General features: G+C 37.5%; 1 protein-coding gene across 14 annotated transcripts in view; it reads right to left on the reverse strand.

Moving 5' to 3' along the window:
- MYCBP2 (MYC binding protein 2) overlaps positions 1-21606 on the reverse strand; it is a 197443-nt gene that overhangs the window by 118606 nt on the left and 57231 nt on the right. For 13 of the 14 annotated variants that reach the window (XM_068156571.1, XM_068156486.1, XM_068156145.1 and 10 more), the window contains 5 exons: positions 20792-20893; positions 14493-14600; positions 8343-8462; positions 7872-7953; positions 1276-1393 (listed from right to left, as the gene is read on the reverse strand). In XM_068156571.1, the coding sequence (XP_068012672.1) occupies positions 1276-1393; positions 7872-7953; positions 8343-8462; positions 14493-14600; positions 20792-20893 (530 nt within the window). The remainder of the gene's footprint in view (positions 1-1275; positions 1394-7871; positions 7954-8342; positions 8463-14492; positions 14601-20791; positions 20894-21606) is intronic. The other variant, XM_068155980.1, reaches the window with a different exon arrangement.

Genomic DNA, 21606 nt, shown 5'->3' on the forward strand with positions numbered 1-21606 from the left:
ACTAACAAATTAATTGTTAGGATACTACAGCAAATACCCTCTGTCCAGCATGCTCCCCATCTCTCTTTCTACATATGTATGCGTGTAAGTGAACATTGCTTGTTGAAAATGTCTTCACTTTCTCACTTCTGAGATGTTTTCACTTCATGAAACTGTCAAACTCTCCACACATGACAATATTAAAACCAGACACACAGACTACCTGCTCCATCAACTACATTTATCTTTTCTTTTTTCTTAAAGAGAAAAATCTCCGCCAACAGACTTTGTAAGTCCTATTTCTGTGAGTGAATTTGTTTTTTAAGGGACTGAAAGTTTTACTGCAAGTCAACAAAGCTTACAGTGTTATGTGTCCAAGTCACTTTTGACAGAACCATGGACACCAAAGCTCTTGCTTACAAGTCTGAAAAACAAGGAAGTATTTCCTAATTGAAGAGCCATCTTGCGGAAGACTTAATTCAAAACATTATTTTCAACTTCTGGAAGCTCAGTCTTCATCTCTTCTAAGTTTTTAGTAAAAGGACACATTTGAAAAGGTACCATTTCTCTTCTGTTTGCCCTTGTCTTTTAAAAGCATACAATGCAGCTTTGGCCAAAAGGACGTTAATGGGACAGCATAAACAACAGATGACTTGAGAGATTGCAGTGAGGGGACTATTTGCATAAACAAGGAGACACAAGGGCCTAAAGTCAGGATGAAAGGGAACTAAACAGTGTTGAAGGGCTTATTCAGTGAATAGGAATGGATTCTGCATGAGCATAGGAGAATATACAACATGTGGGTATGAAAGAAGAGTATCAGAGTTCGTCTGTGTTATAACAGTTTACAGATTGGACTCAATGATCTTTGAGGTCTCTTCCAACCTTGGTGATACTGTGGTAACTAAGCAATAATCTCCCCTCAAGTGTAATTTCTGCAAGTCAGTGCCATTTCTATCAAAGAATATGGGACACTTTTCTAATGAATGCAGACACACAGAAAAAAGAATACTCAATACTTATTTGCTACCAAGTTTGCAACAATATCAGTTTGAGGTGCCCCGATGAAATAACTGTTTTAAATCATTACCTTCATAAAAATACAAACCCCAAGAATTTCTGGCATTATGCTTTTCTAGTCACAACATTAGAAAACACATTTTAAAACATAACAAGGACAAAAGACACGCTGAAGTCATGCCTAATTCTATAGGAAAAGTTATAAGCCATTTTGAAAGGTCTTTGAAAGGTCATTAGCTGCTAGCTTAGTCCCATAAATAAATATTATTTTCTTACTGAGAAACTTCCAAATGTGAAGACCTGGCCATCCATTAAGAGAATAGCTGTATGATTGCTCCCAGCAGTAACTTGTGTACTAGGACCTGGCAATGCTTGCACCAAAGTAGGACATCCCCTGTATCAAAATAAATTAATTTTGTGTCAATATTTATTTAACACATGCATTAGTCTCACAAGAATTTCAATCTTGTGTCACATACTCAGTATGTTCACATACCATATGGAATCAGAGCCAAGCATCACCATACATATTCAATTAAAAGAGGTCAAGTATTGACGTTTATGCCCTCTTCTTAAAGGGAACCAGATCACGTATCCTCACTTGAGTTAAACTCAGTAATCAGAATAGAATAAAACCATATATTTCAATATATAATTGTAAGATTCTATCAATATTACTGCAGTTACACTATAAGTGTGTGTATACATATTTATATAAAATATTTTGTAACAAACCGTAGCAGTAAATAAAGTTCTGCTGTGAAGATGCTGGTTAAGAAGTTACAAAAACTTGCATGTATATTATAAAGAAATCAAAGCGTTATGTAGTTGGTACTCAGCCCTCTTGAGATCCCTGTCTAGGGAATTACGAGACAAAGAGAAGGTCTACCCACCTTCATCAGCTTTCTAAAAAATTCTCTCCATTAAAAAAATTAAAGAAAAAACCAAACATTCAAAACACTTCCAGAAAGACTTGGAAAAGTATAATTCATATGCCTCCCAAGTATGGATAGGTATAAGAAAATAAATTTCCCATTCCAGTAAAAACGAAAGAAAAAAAACAGCCAACAGGATGACCAAGAAGCAAAGACAAAAAATCTTGATAACTCAGAATAGAAATAAACATAAAAAGAAAGAAGTAAGAAATAGTAACAATTACATTTTTTATCTCAAAGTGAACAGGAGCCTGCAAGAACTGTACCAGACTTTGAATCCCATAATGAATGTCTACCTAGACCTCAAACTTCAAAAGTCAGAACGCGAAGTACAAGCTATTCCAAAACAACTCTATGCTTGGGAACTCTGATCCCAGAAAACATCAGCACTATTTAAACTTACTTTTAAGCACACACTTTCAAAAGTAGGTTTATCTAAAATAAGAACAAATTATCTTATGCTGCAGGAAACAAACAAACAACAAACCCAAAAAACAAACACCACCGCAAACCAGAAGTGCCAGCCCATGGTTATCTGGTGATTGTTTAGCAGCTAATGTGAAAAAAGATGGGTCATCTGCACATTCTGATTTGGTTGAATAGCACGTAAAATAGAAGTGAGGAAAGTAGGAGGAAGGAGAAGCATTGTGCATTCAGTAGGTAAGGGGCAGATGGAAAGATGCAAATATACGGAAATGTGGAACAGAAGAAGAGACTGAAAAGGAAGAGACATACAGAAAGAATTTATTTCTTTGTGGCGACTGTAGCTTCCAGTGAGTGTTTCTAGCTGAGACTGGGAAAATAAAAGACAGCACAACTTCAGAAGAGGATGCATAACCTGACATTCATAAATTTAGAAGCCTTTGTTGGTCTTGGACATCAGTAAAATTATACACAGCACAAAGTTTAGCAGGACCAAAACATTTTGGAAAGAGAAGAAACATTACATCCGTCTCCCTTTACCTTAAGGAAGCTCAATATCGTAGTTTGGGCTGGGTGCCCTCTGCTACAGGGGTATTTCCTGTGTCCAGAAGTCCAGCCCAGTGGGTGGACACAGGAAATTAGGTTATTTCCTACCATGATCCCTTGCACCACTATAAGTTTCACGGCGGGGTCTGGCACTTCCTCTTTCCTTCCTCTCCGACACCCGGTAACTGGGGGAGAGATCTCCCAGCCATGGGCCTGGTTAGGCCCAAGGCCACGGGAGGATGGGCAGTCTCAGATCTGGCCAGCTGAGACTAGCCTAGCAGTGGGGGGGTGGGGGGGGGGGGGAGGGAAGGAGGAGCCCTGGGGGTTTTTGGGTGCACCCTCAGGTGGGGATGGGATCTCTCTGGGTCTGTTTTGGTTTTCTTTTTGTCACTGTGTTTCTAGTTCTCTGCACGCACTCACTGTTCTCTGTTTAAACTTTCCATCACTTTTGCAATCTGTTTGAGTCGTCATTTCTGCACGTGGCAGGGAAGGGGTTTGCCCCAACCCATTACACTCGAAAAGGCACTGAAGCAAAACCAAAAGCATTCCTGTTTAAGGGAAACATTTTAAAGTTTCTGGTCCTGTCCCACAAAATTATGATAGCTGTAGACACAAAATTACCCACCCCATGCATGTAACAAAAAAACCCAATCAAACATAAAACTTAAACCACAAGAAAGCAGTGCATAGATTCTCATTTTCCTCTCTCTGATGCATAAATTCTAAGCTATTATCACCAAACCTCTTATTATCTTCCAATTTTGTCAATTCAAACTACTAATGTTATCTGAGTGCTGTGTAGGATGATATTCCATTGGCAGCAATAGAGCAAAATTGGACAAGCAACCAAGCTAGAGAGATATAATAAATAAAGGAACTATTGCAGAGGGTAATTAAGTTCATCTACCTTTTGAATGGCCAACTACAGTGTATCAACTAAAGAAAGAACAGAAAAAGGCTTAAGATATCAAATTTTACAAAAAGTAAAATTACAGAAAAATGGTTTTTAATCCACAGGAGGAGAAATTTGGAAAAAATACAGTAAACCAACCTGACTGATGTATATGGAATTTAAAACCTGTGATACTATGGAATATTTATACCTATGACTCTGAAACCCAGTGTGGAAAAGCTCAGCATAGACACTTAAGACTCTGAGAGGCTCTTAAGATAAAGTTTTGGTAACCAGGGTTTTGACAACTAGGGTTCTCCACCTGAACAGCAGAAAGCATGAAGTATTCTTTTGGGATTGAGTTGACAGACACATTGGTGTAAAACTTCCAGATTCTTTGGCTTTTGCATATGAAATGGGTACTTGACGCAGGACAGCCACGTAAGACTGACCTCAACGATACAGAAAGTAACCTGTGAACCCCTGAGAAAATGTGATACTGGTGAATGAAAAGCAGCAGCTGTGAAGGCACCAGCTAACTCAGGATCCTGCATAAGGTCCAAATGCATTTTGGCTGTCCATGTTGAAACCCTTTTCTGAACACAAGGGTAACCTTTTCTGGGATGAGTAGTGGTCTTTGAAAACTCATCCAGCATGAACTATTCAAATAAACTGTTCAATTGTCCATGGTACTTCTCCAGCTAACAGCTGGCTGTGGGGTCCAGTAAAATGGCACTTGTGTCAGCTGATTGTGGTGCTGTAAATTCAGGTTCACCAAGGGCTGTTCCCGTGTAGTGGTGGAAAGGAAACCAGCAGTAACTTCATTCAATTGCAGGCAGAGTTGGACAGTATGGAGTTAAAAAGAAATGAAGATTTTTGGATTTTAGAGGTAACTGGAAATTTGGTGGGGGAAATAATGTAAAAAGACCACCTGCACTACACTGCTGAAGTAAAATCATCAGACAATGCATCTAGAAACACGGTCCTATTACAGATAATGGAACTTCCCCCCCCCCCCCCAAATGATATCAATAGGATATAGTCTCTACACTTTGTCTTTGAATAGTACAAAGCTGACAGTCCACAGGTCTGCTCAGTATTCTTCCAGGTCATTGTTGAACCTTCACAAGCAGGGTTGTCTTCCTTCAGTTGTTCCATTCTGGAGCTTGACTGCCAGATCATGTGCTTGCTAATGGAAGTCAACAATTTGCACAAGAAATGTAGGAAAATTTTGAACAGTAACAGAAAGATCCTGGAGTTCCAAGTCCCAGCTTATTGAGAGAAGCATCAGCAATACAATAGGCCTTTGCTTACCTGAATACAAGACATGCTATTTTTCACTAAGACTATATACTACAAGGAATTTCTTGCTTCCACTGAGTTTCTATCCACCAGCATCTAGTCTGAGATCAACATATACAGACTGACACATCCTTCATGTAGTGAATAGCTCATCAACATCTGCCACTGTGGATTTTACAACAGAAAGCCTATGCAGACTAAATAAATAGCTCCTGCATCCTGAGATGCAGAACATGGCCTCCCAGTACCCTGCATTATAAATGGTCCATCTGTGAATGGTTAAGTCTTTGCTGGGAAAAAAAGTAACCCCCACCTTGTGTACATTGCTTGTTCCACCAACACCATTTTAGTTCTATTAATGTTTTTGGAGAATAACATTGTGTTCATCCACAGATTTGTTTGCTTGTGTGCATAAAAGATGTTCTGAAGTCCTTTCATGCCATGTAATACACTCTAATAGAGGAGTCCAGAATCCCCTTAAGACAAAGTGTGTAGGATTTGGAACAGTTAAGCATTTTCAAGACTTTAAACTACAGTCTCACTACTAAAGCTTTACACTGCAAGACAGAAGTCTCTGAAAGGGTAAGCCAGTCACTGCCCAGGAACATCCATCATTTCACCTGGCAATGAAGATGGTTCCCTCAGATGAAAACAGAAGCTGCTTGCATTTTCTGTGACGGTTTTTTCGGGGGTCCCCATATTTAGATACACTAGCTAGGCTGCCTAAATACTACTGCTAGTTTTCTCCCCTCTTCCTCTCTCCCAGAAACACAGTAGAATATTAGTTCCTGGATTCAGATGATGGTCTTCCTGAGGTCAATACAGGCAATGTGACACACTGCATGACTGACATACCACTGACCTGGCTGAAGCTGGCCATCTGAGCACCACTGCGTCCCAACTGAGGTGGAACTCTGCATAAGGATTCCCTTTCCTTCTCTGAATCCCTTACTGTGAGGACAGAGGAGAGATCTCTACTTAAAGCTGGAAAAAGAAGTACATCAATGAGGAAATTATCATTTGAATGATGGTGCTAAACAGCAATATAGTACTATAGCCAATTCTCATGCACAGGACATACTCCAAATTTCTTCAAGGCTTTTTTCAGACACTCTCTCGAGTCTGTTGTAGAATGATACAAAGGTCAGTGCCAAGTCGCTCGTACCTCCTCAGCTTCTAGGTCTGGCCAAGCACTACCCTTTAGCATGGGATGTTTCTTGTTCTCTTCTAGGGTCTCACTTCGAACTACATTTGGTCTCCATGCAGTTTTCATTTAAAGTAACAGATGTAGGGTTTACTGACTGAAATTGCGACAGATACAGTAGATAGCTCCAATGCCTTCAGAAAAGCCAAATGATTTCCTCAAAGTTGAAAACGGGAGACAGCAAGTTATTGGTGTAAATGGCACTGCTATGTGTACCTCTTCAGTCTCTAAGACAGAAACTGGCCTTATTCTAGTGGGGCCTTGAATACATAGAATAAACCAGGTTGGAATATACCTTCAAGATCATCGCGTCCAACCCAGAATTGCCAGCTAAAGCAGCTGTAGCTTGGAACAAGCATCCAGGAATGAAAAGCAGAGCAGTAACCTGTGATATGGCTCTACCATAGACAGAAACACAGACTGCATTCAGTCCAGTGCAAACCGAGTAAGGGTAACAGCTTATGGTACCATTTGGCACAGCAGCCAATACAAAGCAATGTTTCCAGTAAGCTTGCTTACTTCCTTCCTTTCCTCTCCCTCTTTTATTTAGTGAATCCAATGAAAGTTAGGATGATGAAGATTTCTTCAGAAACTTGACAAAAGAAATTGTTTGGAAGTCTCCAAAGATTAGGAAGACAGACGTTCAGTACCTTTAATCTCACTGCTACAAAAGAAATGACAGAACTGAAGATAGGTCATGGACGCTCCACTCCATATGCCTATTACATAGAACTCCAGGCATTACTGGACGTACACAAATGATTCCTTCTACTGAAATCCCATGTCTTACGTGTTGTATGTATGTGCCCAAAGCACAACGCTACTACATTTCCTTTTACGTCAGGATGCTGATTCTTCATTTTAGTATGTGAGATACTGAGGGTGAGAGAGAACTTCACACTACAACACCTGGATTTCTTATGTTCTCCTGTGTCAGTGTAGAACAAACTCAAAGTTTAGAGCTACTGAGCATACCTAAAGTATATAAGCAGTGGTGGTTAGTCAAATAGCTCTCCACACTCTGTTGACTCCTTTATTTCCACTAGCCACAAAGAAAGCACACACCACTCATATTGACATCCACAATGTGTGTCTATAAAATGCAGCTGAAACCCAAGCTTAGTGACTTAATTTTGGAGATTAATAATAAAAAAAAATAAATATTTTATCAGACCTGAACTACTGTCAATGGCATAACAGAAACAGGTTAACCTAACTTTACAGTGTCACACTAGTTTAATCATTGCATACCACATGTCTTTTAAAGAAATAAAATCTTAATGACATTTCAATGTCATATGTAGAGAGAATTCACAAGACAGGCATTTCAAACTCAGTTATCATAGCTATGGTAATAACTATGCACAGAAGCCTTCATATATTAAACAAATTAGTTATACAGCACAACAGTATCCAGACCCAGGGTACTATGGGGAATAAATGCAGAACAAGAGCTTATCAACTTTATTTGCACAATATTTGAGTTTTCACACGTGCTCAGCTACAAAGAAATATAAATTTAGGCACTTTTTTGTAGCGGTACAGCACTACACAATTACACCCAACTCACCTGGAATTAACATCACCGTGTCCAAGCTGACCATGCTGCCCATATCCAAACGTGTAAACATCACCATTTTCCATCAGAACCACTGAAAACCAAACAAAACTGAATCACGTTTTCCTGACATATGCACATGTAAACACATACTGAGACATTAAGAGATCTACACCAGATTCCATAACCCCTCACAGCTAGCATCTCTACGCAGGGCTAGAGCTGCACCATGCAGAAGTTTTCAAATTACTCAAAAATTGCTTAAAAGCTCTTAAGTAACTCAATATATGATACTTAAAGTCCTTTTCACTGTTGAAAGATACTGCAGTAGGCTACAAAATGATCATGCAAGCCTTCCAACCTTTAACAATGATGTGTAGATCCTTAGTGAAGTAGTAGAAATAGTGAAAATACTCATGGCAATATTAATATTAAAATAAAAACAACAAAAATCTCCATTAACATTGAATTATTTGTTTTTACCTGAATGGTGGAATCCACAACTGACTTGTACAGCTCGCAGCTCACAGTCGAAGCGGACAGCCCCTGGTGGATAGGTTGTGATTTTGCTAGCATCCTTTTCACCCCTTTCTCCACTTCCATCTATAAATAAAACTTGCAGTTATATCCCATCTCTTCTAAAAGACTTATATTCAGATGAAGAGAACACAAACACTAACTCCCCACCCCACCATTTGTAAGGTAGGAGAAAGAACTCACAGAATAGTAAGAGAGTACACTGATAATGTGGCTTCAAAGTAGAGAGGTGAAAGATGACAGAAATTACTTCTGAACAGCCTACTACAAGGTTACATTCTGGAAAACATCACATCCTCTACAGCAGAAACTTCCAAAGAGCAAGCAGTAATGACCAGCAAAAGAGGAAATTCAAACAACTTCAGTTTTGCTTAATAACCACCACTTCCATTCCTTGACAAAATAACATTATGAAATAGCCAGAAAGCACTGAATAGCCATAGCTTGGTCTTTTTTTCCCCCCATAATTACCACTTGTTAAGGATTTTACTTGACTGACCTGGCTATATACAAGGTTTTGTTTCTCATAAGTAACAATTGCTTATACAGCTCATACCTAACAACACCAGCATACTAATTATCAGCATGTTTCCTGGCTCTTTAATATGCATTTTTAGACATTATTTCTGTGATATCTTTTAAGAAAGTGCACTGCTGGTTCCTAAAGACAAACTGCTTTGCATCTGAAGTAACAAGTGTATTATTTATAAACTTCCTGAAAGCCACTATTCTGTCTCCAAATATCAAAATATTTAATCATCTAACAATTACACTATAATCACACTATATTCAAAGGAAGGTGGTTTTCATAATACTAGCAGGAAAACAATGTCATAGAGGAACAGCCAGCCTGATCATCACTATTAAAACACCTATACCTGCACAGAAAGCAGGCAATGAAAGCTCTAAAAAGAGTGTATTTCCACAATGAAAAATTTCATATATGACTTCAGTCACACTGCCTCTAGAAACGAGAAAAAAAAATACAGGGAATGAAAAATGACTGCCCAAAGGAGATTCCACATTCTTTCAGTGATAATTGTGTTAAATTACTGCTTTATTTACAAAAGGTGATTCAGGGAACACACTGCTACTCAAAGCATTCAAAGTGGTCTTAATTTAAATGTAGATTTATAGTTTCTATACATTCTCCTGAAAAATCATGAGTGAAAGTCTGAACTGAGGCTTCCCTATCCACTGTGCAGCATATCACTTAAAAGATTTACAAATCACATGAAGTACAAGTCTACTTTTATACACATTGTTCAAGCTTTCTTTCCTTTTCATTGCACAGAAACAGATGACACAATAGAGTCATTTCAGCACTGTTATTACAAAACAGTTCTACAAAAAACTCTACTGTTCTGGAAATAAAGCTCTGTCCCAGTGTTGATTGAGTGCAGAAATTATACAAATCTCCATAGAATTACACTTGCACTACGTGCTGGATGTGTGTGAAATGGAGATATAGCCAAGGAATTACCTGGCTCTGCAAAGTTCCATGAGATTTTATCTTACTTTTTCCCCAGCAGTGTCAGTTGTGTACTGCCAGACAAGAAACAAATCTTGCAATTCCTTCTCTTAAAAATAAACTAATTTCCTAGATACAAGTTCTGAAGAGTTGACATTTTCAAATTCCAAACCCAAACTCTGAAAGCTTTTATGAATACAGGAATAGAAGCAACTGTCATCCATACTTCTTACTCTGCTTAAGTGTGAAATTTGCAAACTGAAAATGGAACTCCTCTCAGCCCTCTTTGTGTGGTTAGTAACTATCTCATGAGTTTTGAACCAGCTGGATCTTCAGTACTTGGTAAGCACTCTAAAACAACGTGTGGCAAGTACAACCCCCTTGCAACTAAACCCAGAAAGATTCAGTTAGACTGTTTAGAAGGGAAAAAAAACCCCTACAATATACAAAACTCTCTTCATTTTCCTTACAAAATTAACTCTTGAAGGCAAATTTTTCCTCTGTAAAACACACTTGACTGATATTCTTACCCCTGCCTCCCAAAAAAAAGAAAAAGTTGCCTTCCAGGAAAAAACTCAGTCTCAACAATGAGTATAGTCAAAACTAATAGACACGAGTATAAACCAAGTGTGCTTGACTGAGAGTGTGAATTTGAATTTGTAGGTAATTTCTGTGACTCAGATAGCTTGCCAAATAGAGAAGCATGTTCTGGAGGAGTACAGCCTCTTTTCAACAGATGACAGAAACTAGGAAAGCTACTTTTAATGTTGTCTTCTTGAATTAGGTATTCAGCTTTATTTCACAAGTGGACAAGAAGTTGTCAATTTGTGAGTTACCTTGTCCTACACAAATACCAAAGGGACCTTACAAAATGACAAGAATAACCTTTCAAATTATTTAACAAGTGCCACTTCCGGAGTGAGCAATTTTAAGTGGTGGGTTTTTGAGAGACAAAGAAGCAGCCACAATTTCTGAACTCTATGGAGAATTAATAAAACCTTGTGTCAATGCTATACTTTGTCTACCTATTCAATAAGGAGAATTTCTTCATCAGTTTCTTCTTCCTCTGGTACTACTTTGTTTATGATTTGCAACAGTTCACAGGTGTAAGTCTTCGCTTGCAGTATATGACATGAAAAGTTACTCCTAAACTCTTCAAAGTCCTGCCCAACTTCATCTAATGAAATTTAACACTCCAAAATGAGTTACTGAATGATAAGGAATAGAGAAGCTGGTAGGAAAGACAAGGTAGTCTGAATAAAGAGACAGAACTGATAACACCAAAAAAGGTATGTTATAAAGAAAGTCAACCTTGTCATTAAGAAGCATTATTAACAAATTATTTGTGGTCACAATAACAACAGGTGATGACTGTAGGCATGTCAGGTTTGACACACTCTCGCAGGCTTCAGGTCTCAGATTGCAAGCAAGTCCCTGTCTAAAATATCTCCTCATTGATGAGGGTGCGTAAAAACCTAGTAAATAAAAACTGTCTCTGAAAAGTTTTTGGTGCAACTTTTATCCTCTTGTTAAAAAGATTTTTTTCATTGCCACTGCTCCCAAAGACAAGAAAAAAGGTGGAATTTGCTTGACCCAAACAGGTCACTTGGTTTTGATTGCTGCTCAGGTAATTTCTCCATTGGAGACAATTCTTCATACCTCCAATGATGAGTTTTACACAGATCCCCACTGATGAAGTCTGCAGACACTGGAGACAGACTGGGAACTAACTACTTCATTAAAGAAATGAGGATGAAGCAAAAGTTCATTTTCCTTCTTAGTGTCAAAGCACTCCACAAATACCAAGAAGGTGGTACATAATCCTTTCTACTTGTATAGATTTAGATCAGAAGGATCATGATTATACTTAAATGTACATTTTTTGGTAATAACAAGGATCTTGATAGGCAGATGCTATAAATGTGCAGTGCATGGATGACAATGGCGAGCTTCCCAAAAAATAGGTATTTTCTTGAAGCTGAAGGACTTTTCAAGTGGGAAATTAATCAGAAATTCCTAAGTGAAAACCACAGATTTGATAATACATATAAGTAGATATGAAATATACTCTTAAAATTATGTCATCTCTCTCAGTCCTGAAGAAGCTGTTCACACTCAAATTTAAATAATTACCAAGAGATGCTCTGCAGCTGCAAATACAGAAGCACAAAGAGGTAAGGTCAAGTTTAGTACTGACCTCATCACTACTACCATTCAAAATAAATTTTCCTTGCCCAAATATCTTGAAAGTCTGGCTGGTGTGAGTTACAAGATTACTTCAGCAGAAACAGCTGAAGTAAGAATGCTGGCTTGGAAAACATCACATTCAAAAGTAAAGTTAAAGAACATGCTGATTTCTAATGTTGGAGTCCTTTCACTGAAGTCACTACCCCTGTCTTGTATTGTTTGATTATTGCTTTTACATTCTACATAGAGTAAAAGAGGCACACCTTTTAAGACGAGGTATGCCCCCTCACTGGAAGTGTTCAAGGACAGGCTAGATGCAGCTTTCAGCAACTTGATCTAGCTGAAGGTACCTCTGTCCACAGCAGAGGGGCTGGAATGAGATGATCTCATGGGGTCGGGGAGCAGTGTAATGCCCCGGTAATCCATGGGGAATTATTTCGGGACCTGCTGAGCCACTTGGACACTCACAAGTCCATGGGACCAGATGGGATCTATCCTAGGGTGCTGAGAGAGCTGGCAGATGAGCTGGCCAAGCCGCTCTCCATCATTTTCCTCCAGTCCTGGCTCACTGGAGAGGTCCCAGGTGACTGGAAACTGGCCAATGTGGTCCCCATCCACAAGAAGGGTCGTATGGAGGAACCCGGAAACTACAGGCCAGTCAGCCTCACCTCAGTGCCAGGGAAAATGATGCAGCAGATTATCCACATATGCCTTTTATCCCTTTCAAACTACCCTGATTTTACTCTTTCATTATTCCTACCTTCCCCATTACTTTGATAGCAATCCACTGCATCAGTTTTCCCTTTTCTTTTGGAAGTTAAGGTATGTTTCTAGTGGAATTTACAGTTGTCGTTTAAGAAGCAATCTTTGGAGGCAAAGAAGGTTCTCAAAATTTAATTGTAAAGATGTTAAAGAATCTTCCTTTTCTGTTTAGATTGAGATATAATGAACTAAAACCAACTGAACATTTCTTTGCATACAGCCTTCCTCCAGGAAAAATGTGTTCTGTTCTACAATACGTATCTCAAAATCTTTCAACACAGTACAGAGCTTTGTCTTTACAACTCCAACAAGCAATACAAACCTCAAACTGACACTAGCAAACACAGCTTTTGTGAGGAGATACTTGAGCTGGAGTTCTGAATACTAACATATGTCAAAAAATTAGAGATGTGGGCAGTGTAAGTATACTCTTATGTACTTGCCTGTAAGTTCAAGCAGTACAACTGTCAGTAGTATCCAGCTCAGGAACAGCGGTCATCAGCTAACTCTCAAACGACAGCATTTAGGTTCTGTATGTTTTTATCTTTCAGCATCCAAACTCTCCCAGGGAGATTATGATAGATTATTCTATTTAATCCATCAAGATTTAAAGTTTAGATAGTATGTTACACAATTACAAAGGGCCAGATTCTGCTTTCATTTCCAAAAAACAAACCCATTTCATGATCTAGCATGTTCATACCTGGGTAGGTCTACCATACACACATACTGAAAACATATCTCCAAATACTTCAAACTGTCATAAAATATTTGAAGACAAGGCAAATACTACCCCTAACTTCTGTTAATTCAACTGAAATGCCACTGTAACAATTCTTCACATATTTAGCTACTTTTTAGAAAACAGATGAAGTGGTCTGGGCCCTCACCACTTTGGGAGCTGTAATCCACATTCTACATATTTATCCTTCATATATAATACAGATGTACAGACATCTATATTCAGACACATACAAATTATGACCAGATTTGATACAGGTCAACTTTAATAAATTCAGCTGGACTTCTAAGTAATATATTATTTTCTAGTAAGTAGCAATTTTTATCTCAACAAATTATACATTAAGAATTGGTTTTCCAAATATGCAAAAGAATGCTTAACTCAAGAATACTACAGGATAAAACCTCTAATTTCATTTGTATTCTCCCCAAAGATAAAAAATGTGTTGTTAATACTATTTAAAATGTGTAATTTCTAAAAAAGGCTTGTTAAAAGATAACGTAGCTACAAAAAATTGCAACAAATCTGGATCTGATATGCTAAGGCAATCACCACAGACATACCAACACAAACAATCGGTGCAAACACAATGCAGCAGATTGAGTTACAGGAAGGTGCTAAGTTGCCTATGGTGAAGTGAAAGAACTTTAGGAACAACACAGCATCAGAAATGGGAAAAGACACAAAGACAGTGTATATGTCACACCAAAGGGAAAAAAAAAAAGTAAGAAAACAAAAAATTATGCAAGTTAACAATTATAGAAAAGGTCAACATTTAAATGCGCTTTCTTTCTCCTCAGGTAAAGTGATGCTAACAAGAAGAAAGGCAGAACCCATTTTGTGCAGTTCTTTGAAAGGACAGATTGAGTGCACAGAAGAAGTAACCAGGAGGATGGGCTTATTTCCACCTTAGCCAATAAGGAAGACCAAATACCTTTGTGCTTGTCCCGTTTATGCTTTAGCTGGGCTGGATGGGGTCTGATTCTGGCTAGAGCCTGTTCTCGATGGTTCATAAAAATAGGACCAGGAAATACAAGGGGGCCTGAGGAGAAACATTTGGCACATGCATAGGAAAGCTCACAAAATGGAAACAGTGTGTTAAACAAAATGTAAATTAAAAGCAATGAAAAAAAATTTAATACTCTCATTTCCCTAAATTCAAGAAGTCCTAAACAAAACAAAGTTGTCCTTTCTTGGTAGTAAGGCCAACGTATTTTGCGTTAAACCTCTAAATACACCACAGCAACAGTTTTTGCTGAATCTCTAAGTATGCAACTGTACTCTAAGCAATGGAAATATAACAGAATTACACTCTCACATTGGAGTTTGACAGCAAATATCATTACTGTCTTTAATAGCTAAACAGATTGATTAGCATGCCATACATCTTACAATATTAAATTCAAAATACTAATTTGGAACATCAATGTCAATGCTAAATAAAAAACCATACAACTGTTCAAAATTACTGTATTTAAAAGGTGGAATTACAGCTCATAAAGAAAATAGCTAACCTGTTTCTTGAAAATTATTCAAATTGTATGGTTTTTTTCTATGATCTGTAGTTGTTTTATAATCAGTGCTGTATTAAGTTTAATTGAGGCTGATTATAAGCAGATCACGGACAAACAATTTCCTCCTCAAATCAGTATTTTCCCTCTATTTTAACAGTTAAGCAAGCCACTTCTTCCAGAAACCTCACATTCAATGGAACTCATGAATCAGGAGAAGCTAATTCTGCCAAATATCATTCTTGCCATTCCACGTGTTCCCAGACCCAGTCCACATAGGTGGGGGGTAAATATCAACAGAAACAAAACACCCAAAATACCCAATCCCAGGCTTTGTATCATGTTATGAATATGTAGCTTATGTGAAATTTCGAAAACAAATATTCCTCCTCCTCCTTCAAAATCACTGATACTCTATTTCCATAGCTAAAATATATTAGAGAATTCATGTCTGCCATCATTTCATAAATGCCCATTATCTCATATTTCCTGCTGACAACTTTGGTCTGTCGGTTTCTTCACTATAAAAGGTAATTTAAATGTAAGTTAGCTTTAGAAACTTCAGAGGAAGAAACTTGTCTTTAGACAACAAAAATTTTAAAATGTTAAAAAAAAAAAAACTAAGTCTTCTGCCACCTTTCCCCCAGCTTTGAGAGTCATACACATTAACTAATATAATGGTCCAATACACCATTAATCATGTATGTTTTGACATACAGCATAGATTTGGGGTTATTTCTACTGTATTTATTTGGACTCTACCCCATAATAGGATCCATTGTTAATTAACAACCCCTTCTAATGCTTAAGAACCATCATTTGCTTTTCTCTACCTTTGTCAGATTCATCCTTTAAATGTCTTGCTATTGCTCCCACTTTTTACATTCTTCTCTCAGAGCTTCCATTTAATAGATACATTTCTGGAAAGGATTACTTTGTCAGGCTACTCTCTGCATTTAGTACCCTACTTACCAGAATTTAGAACTACACAAGTCCCCCATCCATGGTGGTGAGGTTGGAGTAGATGATCTCCAAGGTTCCTTCCAACCTAAGCCATTCTATCATTCTATGAAAAAAAATTATCCCACGCTCTCCTTCTTTTCAAGCTGGAGATGAGATACTGAGGACTATTACTGAGGCAGACCAGGAAAATACAAGAAAAGGGAGAGACTTATGAGAAGCAGATTATGAAACTTTGTAATGTCTGAAGACAAAAGATACAGCAGAAAGCTGGATGAAGTGCAGAATACACAGAGGGAAGGGAAGGTGATAACTTGCTTACTGAGAAGTTCTTAATGAGATGAGAAGTCCAAGAAATAGACAAGGAATAGGATAATATGACAGAAGTGAAATTCAGACTAGAAACATTGCAAAATGAGATGCAAGAATACAGACTGCAGCATGAAGTGTGTGGACCTCAGACATTTGCAGGTAATCAAAAAGAAGTGATCTCTACCTAACTTCAGGAATTAATTCTGAAGTGTCAGCAAATGTTCGCATAATAAACAGACAAGGAACAAGACACAGCCCTGAAGGCAGCATTTGGCATTTTAGTGCCAAGAGCCAAGATGGCAAAAAAAAAAAAAGAGAATTTCAGGAGGGCAGAAGGAAGTTTTTATTCACCCTAATGTACTTCATAGAATCAGAGAATTGCTAGGGTTGGAAGGGACTCCAAGGATCATTCAGTTCCAAACCCCCCGCCATAGGCAGGGACCCCTCATACTAGATCAGGTTGCTCAGAGCCACATCCAGCAAGGCCCCATCCCTGGAGGTTTTTTAAGGCCAGGAGATTTTTGGAAAAGAGAATGTTTTAAGAAGCATAAAATGCCTCAGGTCCAGCATGGTGAAAGCACACAACCCTCTCTCTCAGGGTTGTTAAAACTCTTTTCTGTTGACACTTAACTGTGCAAATCAGATGTGAAAGAAAAATTATTACAGCTTTTTATAGGGGAAAGGAATGCAGGCTAGTCAATACAAGCACACATGACAATTTGAGGGTGATAAGGAATGAAACTAAGACAGATGATAACCTTGACACTTTCTCCCTTCCAAATACTTGACTGTGTATTGTTAAACCAATGAGAAAGATGCATTACTGCATAGAAACACAAAGTAAATGGAAACAGTAAGTATAAACCAGAACTATTCTCATTGAGACTATTACAAATCTGTGTTCTAAAACTAATAGAAGTATAAATTATTTCTACTTTGAAAATCAGCTTTAACAATAACCACCTCTTTCAGACAGTAATCACAAACTTAAGTAAAACAATTTAAAGAACCATATGTGCTCACCAGTACAGCCAGAAACCTACAAGCTTTCTCTTGGAAAGCATTTTTAAGCAGAAAGTCATGCATGGATTTGGTATTTTTTTTCAAGAAGAAAGAGAGGGCTTTGGTTGTTTTTCATTTGTTTGAAGCACTTTGAACTAAATATAATATCTGGGGCCTGAAAGCAAAAAAACAAATAACTAAAACTATGAAAAGAAGTTGCACTAATATTTAATGAAAAATACTGTATCAGAACAGAGAGTTCAGCAATGAACAGAGAATAGTGTTACTGACAAACTGATTCTAAGCTCGCAGTGGCTTGGGCAATGATACTCAGCCTTCCACAGTAGAACTAATTACTGAAATAACTGAATCAGCTACACTTTAGAAGTACCAAAAATTACCCAAATATAGGCAGCCTCAGATAATATAGTCTCAAAACACCTCCTAACACTCCTACTAACCCTTAAACTATGATGAATGAAGCTGGCTATTTCTCAAAAGGTTATACACGAGACTCAAATATGCAGAATTGATTTTGGGCTCTCTTAACTGCTCTTGTCAGAGCCATTAAGCTGGCAGAAAGAAGCAACTGAGTGAAGTAGCTCTACCCCTGCCACAAAAAAACCCAGCAACACTGGGCACATAAAGACAATGTATGTAATTTGCTGAAAAAAGCAAAGTAGTATAAACAATATTAAGAAACTTTTAAGTATCATAGTATCAGTCAGGGTTGGAAGGGACCACAAGGATCATCTAGTTCCAACCCCCCTGCCATGGGCAACGACGCCCCACACTAGACCAGGGTGGCCAGAGCTTCATCCAGCCTGGTCCTAAACACCTCCAGGAACGGCACCCCAACCACCTCCCTGGACAACCCATTCCAGGGCTTCACCACTCTCATGGTGAAGAACTTCCTCCTCACATCCAGCCTGAATAAAGTTTAAATAATAGATTTATTATCCCAAATTGAAAGACATTTTTCCACTGCTGATTTTAAGGATCTAATTTATCACTAAATCAAAATGTCTTTCTTGAGTTAAGCCACACAAATAACTAATCTGAAAATGAAAACAGAGTATATACAGCTACTCATCGTTGACATCACATTAACGTAGCTATTGTAGCTATTAATGACTTCTCCCCACAATGTTGAAATTCATACTTTGTATTTGCAGAAAAATGTATACTCATCTTATTTCATAAAAGAAGCCACAACTACACTCATGAAGGAGTTAAACAGTTGTTGCACCTGTCGACACAACCATCACTTTCTCCCTTAACTCAAGAGGATCACTGGAATATATTTTTAAAATAGAGGTCCCTATAACAGGACTAAATTTTGAGCTTTGATGAAGAAGCACAAACAACTACAACACTAAAACCTGTAGTATGTAAACCAGTATTCTTTCAGGCCTTGTGCTGGAACTGTAACTCCCATTTCAACATTCAGTAGGCGAATGAGAGATTTTCTTCGATCTTTTGTTTTGCTTGTTTGCTTGCTTTAGGAATGAAATAGTCCTGTATTTACTTAAAAGCCTACTTAAAAGGCTTTCATATTCTTCTTGTTTATAAAATGTTCAAGATATCCTGAACACATTTGTTTTTAAAAACATCAACAACTGTAGCTGAAGAGCGATTGGAAACCTTCACTGATGGATCCTGTTCTTTACTACCAAAACCTACACGTGTTGGTACTCCTTGATCCTGTATAAAAGAACGCGTTAGCATACTATGATCTAGAAATCATAATCCTGACAAATAAAACACTGCACCTGAAGGAAAGATCCTAACAGAACTAATCTGGCCTTTAACTGGCTAAGCAGAATTTTCAGAGAAGAAAAAGGTTAAAACCTTTCTTTGGATCCATTAATAGTTACTTCATCAGCAAGGATCTGTTCAGTTACGTATGCACAATATGAGAACGTTCTGGAATAACTAAGCAGCCTGCCTTATTCTAACATTAACCTCACATGGGTTTTTTTTTCAGTTTTCAAAACCTGAATCTATTTAAATGCTCTTGGTCTCTTTCACGAAAATATGGGTATTTTAAGAGTTCAAGAATGGTGCTATGATTCTCACCCACTCACAGAGAAAGGCAGTGTTTGGACGGAGAGACAGTGGAACTCCAACTTTTTCATCTGACTGTAAATCAAGACTGATTTTCAAATCAAATTTTCATACCAAACACAGATCTTCAAGTATTGTTCTCTTTTATCATGTAAGTTGCTCTGAACTGAAACAGGAGACTTATTTTTAACCCTTCCAGCTAGACATATCCACTACCTCCAGCAGCACATAAGTATGGAATATAAATGTTCTCTTGACAGAGAATATAGTATGGATGTGTGCAACAGCTGGACAGCAGTAACTGAAATGTTTCTCTGCTGCTCTTTGCCGGCAAAACATACTGAAGCTCAGACATGCCCTAGACTAAAGAAGAAACAGAAGGTTTCCCCGCTCCAAATCACATCTAAAATTAACCACAAAGACTCAAGTCAAAATAGATGTTCTGTCCTTTCCATATGCACAGGGAACTATAATGTTTCTCTTCCCTGTATTTGTGATAAGACCAGTCATTTCTTACACGCAAGTGAAATAAAGCCACAGTTTTTTTTCCCCCACAAGGTTTACCGGCATGGAGTCTAGGAACTAAGTTTTATAACAATGCACCTTTTGTATCCGAGTAAAAGCCAGTATGTAATTCCTGTAAGGAGAATCAGAATGGTATTTATTGACACAGAAGGAACTTGAAGACCACAACACTCCAAGGAAGTTGTTCATCTTCTCAACAAACAATCTTACCAGCCTCATTATCATTCTTCACTAAAATATTACCAACTGTTATCAGTCTAAATGTCCCTAACCACTGGATCAGGGCACTGAGGTATGTTAAAGCAAATAAAGTGCTGAAAACCTGTTACAGCAATTCCAAAGTAGAAAATATACAAGGCAAGAACATTTTGAAGCAATGTAATGTTTTAAATTTAGTTATTGTCCATTTTTTCATGCTATTCCAATATAAGAGAGTTAATTTTATACAACAAGAATTCCCGCTTATTATTGCACAATAAAAATTCATCACCATAATGCTAACTAGCACTAGACAGGCCTGCAGTCATTTCAACTCTTCATATATATTTCAACTCTTAAAATGATAAATAGTTTTTTCAAAACTATTATTGCACTAGAAAATAGCACAAAATATTACTATGTGAAAGTAGTATAAAGCACTACTCTTCACCATTAAAATTCTGACTTTGTCTTGTGAAACACAGATTTTTCCTGAAATTCCAAAAGCATGGTAAGTAATATAAGACATTTAGGTTCTGATTTTTGTTTGGTTAACATGTTGGGCTCACTGGAGCAAACCCATTCTATTCTCTTAGAAGACAGAGTAATACATTTGCTTAAACTATTCAAGCCTCTCATCAAAACAAAAGTCACATACCTCTTCCTTCTTCCAATCTATGTCTCCTATTTACACGTTGCCGCTTTTCTTCTTGTCGTAACTGAAGGTGTTCTTCAATATTAACCCCAGGAACAGGGACAGCTACAAAGAGTAAGAAAGTAAAACATACAAAACTATTACAATGGCAATAAACCCTAGAAGTAATGAAAACTGAAGCCTAGTTACTCTCTGCTCTAACAGTATTTAGAACTAAAGAAATGAGTTGAGTAAATTTGGAGAGAAATTTCAAATCTTATCTCTGAATTCCTTTGGTTTGATCACTGTCACAATTTCAACATCATTGAATAGTATTTAGTACTTAGCTTCTATAATGTATATTTAGTTATCTGCTGTCGTGGTCATCTCAATTTTACCAAAAAGAGTTTCAGCAAAAATTACTGTTAAAATAAGCATAAAAATTGCTTATATTTTAAAAACATTAAATTAGGTTAAGATATTAATCTAGATTAAACTTTTAGATTAACATTATTAGATATGTTAAGAATGGTTTAAGATTGCCTTACCACTGTATGCTCTGTGCTTACTAAGACATATGCAATTACTTTAATGCATGTGTCTATATGTAAACCTGACTTTCTTTTTTAAGCAGGTAATATAACAGGAATTTGAAACAAATTGCTACACACTTTTTTGAACAGAAAACATGGCATGCACAAACACAATCAAAAAAGAGACTAAAAGCATGAACTTTTTCCAATGTCTTTTTTTTCAGCAAACTCCACCTGGAAGCATTCTCAGTTTGCTCCAAACTAATGCGGTCAATGCTCCCCCTTCAAACTAGGATCAAGAACTGT

Source organism: Melanerpes formicivorus, unplaced genomic scaffold (genome assembly GCF_026170545.1).
Source record: "Melanerpes formicivorus ecotype bairdi unplaced genomic scaffold, bMelFor1.0.p_v2 SCAF_1, whole genome shotgun sequence".
In the NCBI taxonomy this organism is placed as follows: Eukaryota; Metazoa; Chordata; class Aves; order Piciformes; family Picidae; genus Melanerpes; species Melanerpes formicivorus.